Source organism: Urocampus carinirostris, chromosome 11 (assembly GCF_059441175.1).
Source record: "Urocampus carinirostris isolate Australia breed hairy pipefish chromosome 11, RoL_Ucar_1.0, whole genome shotgun sequence".
NCBI classification, from domain to species: domain Eukaryota; kingdom Metazoa; phylum Chordata; class Actinopteri; order Syngnathiformes; family Syngnathidae; genus Urocampus; species Urocampus carinirostris.
Window position 1 is genome coordinate 20006924 of NC_142359.1, and position 9445 is coordinate 20016368.

Genomic DNA, 9445 nt, shown 5'->3' on the forward strand with positions numbered 1-9445 from the left:
TATTATTAGTAGTAGTAGTAGTAGTAGTAGTATTGTATTATTACTTAAGTTGTCATAATTTATGACTCATAAACGACCCCAATGGACAAATGTATATACAGTATACTCAAGGATCCCCTCCTTGTGTTGAGTTAGACATGTCCCAATTAATATCATTTCTTTTTTTCTACGTACTTCTGCAGCACTTATTTTTCACCTTTGAAAATAAATTATTTATCATTATTTTTTTTTATTTTTTTTGTTTGCAAATTTTGTTTACAATGACGTGATGTTCAATAAAAGGCAAATAAAACACATACAAACAGAACCATTTGTTCTGTCTCACTTTTTCCCTAAACTGTCAAGAACTGGAACAGGATCAGAACCCAAACGCATGACGTTCTCACACAAGCCTTTTATTTTAGGGAAATGGCGAGTCATGCACGTTAGACAGCGGTTTGGCGTGGAAAGACAGGAAACCAGAGACCGACGAGATCGATTCCAATTGCCCGAGGAGCTATCGGACGGATGGGGTCAATACCGGACAGGACGGGGCGGAACGGATTGATAATGAAACAGGATATCGAAATAAACAGGACAAACTACACGGGGACAAAACAGGAAACCGATATTTAACAGGACAAAATATACGGGAACAATACCGGACAGGAAATAACAACAGGAAAACAGGACCGAGTCAGAACCCACGTCTTGCGGGGCAGAGGTTTGTTGACGGACTGACAACGGAAAAATGAGAGCACTGAGCTTAAAAAGACGGAAAGCCAGTCTGTCAATAAGCCGCAGCTGGCGCCACACAGGTGGTGCCAATTGGGCGCCATGGCAACCGTGACACTAAACGTTTTTTGTCAGGGCATGTCTTCTTTTTAACAATGTCATATATTAATTGTTTTCTTTTCTTTGTTTGTTTGTTTTAAAATAGGAACTTTAGGAAGTTTAATTCCATGCGGAACATTCCCGTCGGTGCCATGGGTTACCACACGGACAGATTAAGTGACAGCACACACTCGGTCAAGTAACTTGATCGAAGAACAATGGCGGAAGAAATCATCGAAGAGGAAGCTTCCTCTATCATGGACCCTTTTAAAGGCGTCTTATTGACGTATTTAATGCCAGAATCGTGCTACGATGAGCTTTTCATTAAGTTCAATTTTCTAGATGGTGAGTGACAGGTGATAAGGTTTTTTTAGTGTATTAATTTTAAACATGCTGGTCTGGTTTTCTGGAAACACATTCACACTTGTTGAAATATATTTAATTATTAAAGATTAAAGAACACTGTTAATAGTGATGTTGTGTTTTAGATTGCATATGGTATATTGGTTATTAATTAGGCCGAAAATTTTAAATATTTTTCCTATCAATAGTACCACCAGTTACCTGAAATTATTTTATATACTGTACCTGTATATGATGCATTGGAAGCAGAGCCACAGCAAGCAACAAAACAGCAGACAAAAAAAGGTGGCGACTTAAGAAGGGATTCCACTATGTAATAGAAATAAATATTTCTTAACCTTTGATGTATATTTTTTTTTAAATACTATTGCTATGAGAGTTCGTGAATTTTGCCTAGTATTCAAATCTTTGTTTTTTTAACTGAATGAAAATTTTAATTGTATTTTATGTTTCAGTACTATGCCTAAAGATTTTACTCAGCAAAGCCCTGGGGATCGGCATCATCCTGGGATCAATGATGGGTAAATCAATCTTCTCACACCTCCATTAAAACTGCAACACAGATAACTTCAAGGGAGGGATATTGCATAATTTCTTTGGTATTCAATTGGAATTTACTGTGTTGACTCAGCAGTTGAACACACCAATCTTTTTGGACTGGTATCCCATGCACAGAGATTTGATTTGAAATTGTCCTTTCCCCCCAAGAAATTGACTGTCAAACAGATGAAATAATCTGCTCGTAGTTAAAAGGGTAATTTGTAATAATTAACCGTTGAATTAGTATTAGGATGGTCTTTATTGTCATTGATATCAACGTGGTAAAACATTGTATGCAACAATATTTGACATGGCGCCCCTGGGTATAACGTGTTGTCATTTTTATTAGAACAGCCCTTAGTCGCAAAGAGTCTCAAAGGGCTGCACAGACCACAGATTATTGCAAACCACGTCCCCTGATCTAAAACCTACATGAGGGCAAGGAAAAACTGAAAAACCTCAACATGAGGAAAATGATGGAATCTTGAGAAGGGACTGCACATGAGGTAATCCCCCTTCCAGGATGACCAGGCTGCAAGGGATTTTGCAATAACAAATAATACACAGATATTGTCAACATAAAACATAGGTTATTCATATGCTATAGAATAGAAGTGTGTTTTAAGCTTAGATTTAAACATTTCCACTGAGGTTGCAGATCGAATCTCAGAGGCAAGAGCATTCCGCAGCGCTCGAACCTGCGGATCTCTTCTTGGCTCTTGGGATCACTAGTGGACCAGCATTTTCAGAGTGAAGGGACTGGAACACGGGGATAATAAATCTGAAAGATACAAGGGAACAAGTCTGTGTAATATAAAGACTTTGAAGAGAACAATGATAAAAGACTATCAGGATTTAAAGGCAAATAAAAAACTAATTGCAACACAATGCTTAGAATAGCCCAAGTTTTGATAATAATAATAATGATGATAATGCAATTGAGAAGGATAACACATTGTAACAATTGTGCAATGAAAATAAGTGCAATAACATTTAGCAGCAACAATAATGAAAAAAATACAAGATATGTATATATATATATATATATATATATATATATATATTAGTCATTATATTTTATTATTATAATTCTTAAATCACAGTTTTGCGCAAAAGTATACATTTCTTTTTACAGTTTCAACTATATTGTGTTGCGCAACTGAAAAAGAAAGAAGAATATGAACTAAGGACTGAAAGTGACCAAACCACACCATTTTTTCTCATTTATTGCACAGCCTTTCAAGGTTTTTGTGTTTTGGTTTTACCAGTAGCATCCAGATGGCGGACAATGGTGTAAGCTCCCATTAGGTCAGCCTAATGTGATGTCAAATAAATACTGTACACATTTTTGACCTGTAATTAATTAAAAGATGCACAATTATTTGATAGTTTATGTATTTTTGCTCATTATTCAAATCATCATTATTATTATCTTTTTACCACAAGGAGGCGCTGAATAAAATCGCAATCTCCCTATAGCAGAGGTGTCAAACTCATTTCCACTGAGGGCCACTCAGAGAAATACTTGCCTTCAGATGGCCTAATTAAATTAAAAATGTAACTAAATGTAATTAAATGGTTGGTTGGAGCCTTTAACCACTAAGATCATAGGGGCACCATTTCCTGTGGTATGTCTGGGGCAAGTACAGCCTGGTGGTGCCCATCCCTCTCCACCAAGGGCCTTTCGCGTGTTAGGCGAATGTGCTAACCCCTGCCCTACTTTATCGATGTAAAATAAATCAGAATGTTGTTCAGGGATCAGAATTTTCCGCGGATCCGCGGATTTCCGCTGTTTTTGAACCCCAAAGGCATTCCGACTTTTTCACTTTCGTAGCAAACAAATTCAAAATCCGACTGTCTCACTCTTACCTTTATTGCTCTGGCGCACCCTGGCGGCCGTCAGAAAAATTGGCCGCATTGTTGCACAAGCTGCAGGGACTGAACTGCATTTGAACTTATCTTGCAGTATTTACTAAACAATCAGTTATGTGGGCAAATTATTTTAATCTTCTAAAAATGTTACTTAAATGATAAATATAAGCATGGTTTTGGACAAGTAAATTGCCTAAAACCCAGGAGCTTGGGGGGGTGGGGGGGGGGCGGTCGCCCCCAAACCCCCAGCTAGGTTTCAGACTTTTTCTCCTCACGTCAATCACATCCCTACAAAGGTCATTCCCGTACATCGTCTAAATTCGATGAGAAAATATTTTGGGGGGGTGAGGTATGATTCGTGACCGTTTCATCACCCCAAGTTAGCAGTTAGAGATCGCGAGAAAAATCGGCAAAAAGAAGCGCAGCGCAGTGCATTAGATCTATAACACACAATTTGGTTTAGCTAACAAATAGATCGACTCCTACCATTGGTCGATAAGGTTCGCTGATAATCAATCAGCGGAGCTTTTGTTCAGAGCATTGGCTTTCTCAAACATGGCGCTTCTTCCGGTCTTTTCAAACGGTGAAATGAGTGTTTGAAAAAGTAAATATGAAAATACTAAGAAAATAAGACGAGGCTTTTGTCTCCGAGATTGATAAAGGAATCAAGAATAAATTTAAGTGGTCATGGCTGGAGAAGACTGTCACAGTAAACGTTAAAATCGGCGCAAAGATCGAGGAAGTTACAGAAACTTTGAGCCAGTTCATCGCAAAGTGTGATGTTCCAGGGAAAGCAAAGTGTCTATACTTTGTCGATCTGATCAATTATGGTACGCGAGGTTGTGTGGCACTGATCGATCATGCTAAAATGAACAAGCACAAAGCAAAAATAGCTTGCCGGCGATCAAATTATGCACTTGGATCCGCATTTAAAATCGGCAGTGAAACTAACAGTAACACCACCGGTTCAACATTATTGGCCGTTCCAAATCCTTCCACTTCAAATACTAGCAGCAGTCAACCACTGGTTCCCCTGTGTGACAGAAAATCCCAATCTGAGGTATTTATAAATCTATTTATTTATGAAATGATTTTATCTTTTGTGTTTATACAATATTTAGAACAGGATAAACAAAATTTATGACATGTATTTTCTTTAAGCATGTTCAGTTTGTGCATTCTATTTTCAAATTAATGATGAATGGTTATTAATGTATATATTTTCATATATATTGTTGATTAGTAGCTAAATACAAGGTCCATCTTCATCATTAAAACACAACAACAATGGTGATGGTTGTAACATTGTAATCCCCCAATTGTTTTAAACATCTTAAAACTGAAAAAAATACATGGTTTCTGTTTTGTTGGATTTAATTCATTCTAGTGCAATTTTCACATAGCAAATAAGATAAATGCTGTTGGCTTATAGGGGGGCTTTGCCCCCCTGAGCCCCCCACCGGGCTCCGCCCTGAACCTGGCCGGGGCCTGCGGCCCCTGGACCCTGGCTATTTCAGCTGAAAATGAAAATCTCCATTCTGATCCCTGGTTGTTAAAGTCACAAAAATTGCAGTTGCATTGAAAAAAATGTAGCTACACATGCAGTTTTCCAATATGTTACTACCGTACTAAACATAACAAAAAATCCAAAATTTCTCTATTTAACTAATCAGCATTTATATAGAAACACTGCTGTGAAGTGGCCTGGGCCATCATTTTACAGGTATTGTAGTCGACATGAATTGTGGGAAATGTAGATGTTGGTCAAACCAGTCGTTTTTATTTTCAAGATGTCCAGACATTTTAGGCTCTTGCAGACCACACAAAATAATGTGGCTGGCCACATTTAGCCCACTGGCCACGAGTTTGACACGTGTTCTCTCAAGGTATAGTGTGTAGTGAAACCTGAAACGAGTACTAAAACACAAAAAGTTGGGTTTTTTACCACCAGTCGTCACTAAATGATTCACAATGTCACCTTAAATATAATCATAATGTAAATGAAGAAGGATCATGTAGGAATAATGGAGCACAGATGTTCCTGTATAAAATAAACAAACTCGGGATGGATTCTAACCCAAATATTTCCAAATTTGCAAAGGTTGAACAGCAAGTATGTGCGAGTCGATTGATTTTTGAGGCATGCATTTCCAGTGAAGCTCCCTCAGATCCTCAAAATGATGGGGGCCAAAAGCGCAGAAGGCCTGAGCTTCCAGTCGGTGCTCCTGGAGCTACTCGCCATCACGGGAACCATGGCCTACAGCATCACCAACAAATTTCCTTTCAGGTGGGTCTCAGTCCATGCCCCATATTTACAGAGCCACAACTTCAGTTAATTTTACGTGTCTATTATTGCAGCTCTTGGGGTGAAGCGCTTTTCCTCACGCTGCAGACCGTCACCATCGGCTTCCTCATTCAGCACTACAGAGGGAGAAGCGGGAGAGGTGAGAGTAGTTATATGCAGGGTTGGGCGCATTACGGAAATAGTAAATTATTTCAGTTACTACTTCCTGCATTTATAAAGTAGCCTAATAAAGTAGGAACGTACCTTGTAATAACAACAATAGAGTTACAGTTTAATTTTATTAGTAGCTCGTTACTAGTTATGCAGAAAAGCATTTGTGTTCCAGGAACGTGTTCCTTTTTAACTCTAAGACTGCATTTTGAGTGTCAACTAAACAGAGGCCATACTATTTGCATTTATTAATGTGATATGTGTTTTTCAACCCCCGTAGTCCACCCATCTTAACCAAGGATGGCCAGCGCATGTTGTCAAATAGCTGATGACACCTGTACTGTTGATCGTTGTGTTTTGTTAAGGGTTGTCAATAAATGCTGTTTGCTAGAAGCAAAATAATATACAATATGATTTGTTTTGTTGTGTGCGTGGGGCAGGTTTCCTTTTCGTGATTTTATACTCAGCACTGCTGGTCCTCGTGCTGCTTCCCGTCACTCCCATTTGGGTGGTCACATCCTTGCAGGCCTCCAACATGCCCGCCATCATCGTCAGCAGGGTAGGCACGGTCAAATCTAAGCCTGTCACTATTGTATATACACAGTTAATTTTTGTCAATTTTTGTGGTGTGACATTATCGCATTTAATGTTCCAAGCTGTGCATGTTTGGAGGGTGTTGGTTGTGAGAGGTTAAAGGTATATACCTTGAATTCCGGACTACAGAATGCACCTGATTAAAAATTGCATGCTCAAATTAGAGAACGAAACCCTTTTTTTTTTCCACATGGGATTTAAAGCCCCCGGCTTAAACAGTTATGTAAATGTACTATATCAGGTCCATTACTTACATTTTAAGCCCAATGGAGATCTTGTGTTAACTGCATGGGGAACTTGGTGTCTTCACCTTTTGGCTGCAGAAAGCCAACAGTACCGAGCCCTTGCATACCTGACAGCGTTTTCGGTTGCGTCTTTTTTCTGTTCCGGTCTGAATGGTTTTCGGATCGTGTGACCATTTAAGATAGCGATGACAAAGACAAACATAAATTTACTACTGCGCCGAACGAAAACGCGAAAAAGGGCAGTTTCACGTAAAATGTGAGCCCTATATTTTCAAACTGCAGTGCCAGGCCAAACAAACTTTGGAGAGTAGTGCCAGATTGCAACACAGACGTGTATTTTTGTGTTTCTGTCATTGGCGGTTCCCACGGCACCGGGCCAAGTTGCATTCGCTTTTCATCAGTCCTAGTGAGACAAAGGAAACTTTAACGACCTGACATCTTAAAGGAGAAGTGTAATGTTTTTGATAACTTCCAATAGTGTTCAACTCTGATGTTTAATTTAAGGTCTTCATTTGTGGGGGAAAACATTTAAATATCGTGAGTACATTGTAAATATTCAATAAGGTACTGTTAAACCTACTGGTTTGCTCCTGTTATATATTGTGTGAATAATTTTGGAAAAACAATGATTTACTTCTCCTATAAAAAGTCTTTCATGAATGTTTTGTATTTAGAGCGCATGCGTTGTGGAATAGTGCACCTCCACCGTTATCTTCGGTGCCGCCACGAAAATAATAGAATCGCCGCACCGTATTTAAAGCTGTAGTGTCTCAAATGTGGTGAAACAGTAGCGTCTTATAGTCCGGAATTTACGGTATATCTTAAATAGTGTTTGCTTTTATGGGAAAAAAATGACTACATGGTTATGACAGTGCCTGTATGCGCTTTTGTGTTCGGGTTCCAGCTGATTCAGGCAGCCACCAACTTCCGTAATGGGCACACAGGCCAGTTGTCGGCCATTTCCGTCTTTTTGTTGTTTGCCGGATCACTGGCTCGCATCTTCACCACATTACAGGTAATGGACCATTTTTTTTAACATGTTCTAATCCCCTTTGATGCGATTTGAATAATTGAATAATGGCATCACAATAGACTCGGAAACTTTTAAATAAAATATTTTTGTTTTTTTGTTTTAACATTGTTTGGTTGCACGCATCGCTAGGAAACGGGCGACACACTATTGGCATGCACCTACGTCATCTCCTCGGCATGCAACGGCATCATCGCCTTGCAGGTCCTTTACTATTGGAACAGCTCGGCCGAACGCAAGAAGAAGAAAAAGAAGAAGAAGCGAGAGTAAAGAAAGAATTTTCTTAACGGCAAAGGGATTCTTATACCAGTAAGTATCTGGGAAAGGAGATGAGAAACACAGCATGCCCAGATAGAAGGTGGAAACCACAAAAAAACATTCCCATGTTTGCACAAGAATTATGATTCTGCTCTTAAATAAAACTGTATAAGCCTGACTATTTGATTTTCAATCTCCAACGTTTATCCCCCGGTGTTTTGGCAAGTTATATATGTTTCTTGACTGCATGTGTGTAAAATGCACCTTGCACATTGGCCCTGCTCGGCTAATCTCTTATCTTTGTGTATGTGATTATAGACATATCCCCCTAGTGGGAAGTGGCTAGAGTCATGAACACTCTTTTGGGAGATTGAAACAGAGGAGGGGATTTCCAGCCCCCTTGCTCAACATAACTGATGTGTTGCAACATCTGATTGGGAGACATTAGGTGACTAAATCCCCCAATTCCAAGACATATGCCAAGGCAATGGATACCAATGTTGTAAGTCTTGGGTATGAGCCAGCCGAGGCTCAAACCAGCAACCTCCCAGTCTTGGGGCATGCCCCCAAGGCCACCGAGCTAATCATGATTACAAAAACAAAATGTATTCCTGGTCCCCAACCTCCCCGTCCAAAAATCTGTTCTAACACGAAAATAGTAACTCCACAAGTCTAACCTGAGAAAAATCTAAAGGATGTTGTGCTTTTCCACATTATCAATTTGAGACTGTTCCAATGTGATCTGTTGGAGAATTGTTGGATGTTCTACAGAATACTTGGAGCTGATTGGAGAATGTGACGTTCGAGGCCATGGATTTGTAATGATGTACAGTTTGATTGCATAGAACAATAATGACATTTCCAACGGCTGTATGTGCAGTCATTGTATAATGTTCGTTACCCTTCATTGTGATATTTGTCCTGTAAGCAAAAGATTGCAATAAACATTGTGGTTACAGTGCCATTAGGATTGTTGTATATTTTTGAATTACTATGAAATATATAAATCCAGAATAAATTTAAAATGATGGTTGCACCTTTTGTTTTTCTTACTATATGTCATTTGAGCTGAACATTTCGCCTCAACCCCTCTAATCACTTATTAAACTACTCCGTAGTATTACTGAAAGGAGACATCATCAGCTGAGTAAACCTTTGGGAGCTTTTGGTCATTTTAAAAATCCGAATTCTTCACTGAAAACAATTTAAGGGACAGTATGTATCTAGTGCCTCCAAATAGATTAAAAAAACACTTTTTTTCAAACATACAGTGCA

At 39.0% G+C, this 9445-nt stretch overlaps 1 protein-coding gene across 2 annotated transcripts; it reads left to right on the top strand.

The window, feature by feature from the left end:
* Positions 1 to 954: 954 nt before the first annotated feature.
* mpdu1b (mannose-P-dolichol utilization defect 1b) lies at positions 955 to 9134 on the top strand. 2 transcript variants are annotated; one of them, XM_088348510.1, is made up of 8 exons: positions 955 to 1158; positions 1632 to 1697; positions 5743 to 5875; positions 5947 to 6032; positions 6484 to 6602; positions 7787 to 7897; positions 8045 to 8221; positions 8942 to 9134. In XM_088348510.1, the coding sequence occupies exons 1-7, from the start codon at positions 1032 to 1034 to the stop codon at positions 8180 to 8182; spliced, it is 780 nt and encodes a 259-aa protein (XP_088204636.1). In that variant the 5' UTR covers positions 955 to 1031; the 3' UTR covers positions 8183 to 8221; positions 8942 to 9134. The 2 variants fall into 2 exon arrangements, with proteins under 2 accessions (XP_088204636.1, XP_088204635.1); XM_088348509.1 differs by having other exon boundaries at positions 956 to 1158; positions 8045 to 9134.
* The last annotated feature ends 311 nt before the right edge of the window (positions 9135 to 9445 follow it).

Bases quoted from the DNA above. Each gene is read 5' to 3' on its own strand.
- mpdu1b (XM_088348510.1), top strand. From the start codon at position 1,032: ATGGCGGAAGAAATCATCGAAGAGGAAGCTTCCTCTATCATGGACCCT. The intron at 6,033-6,483 runs GTGAGAGTAGTT...TGCGTGGGGCAG, and splicing joins CAGAGGGAGAAGCGGGAGAG to GTTTCCTTTTCGTGATTTTA. The intron at 6,603-7,786 runs GTAGGCACGGTC...TTCGGGTTCCAG, and splicing joins CCGCCATCATCGTCAGCAGG to CTGATTCAGGCAGCCACCAA.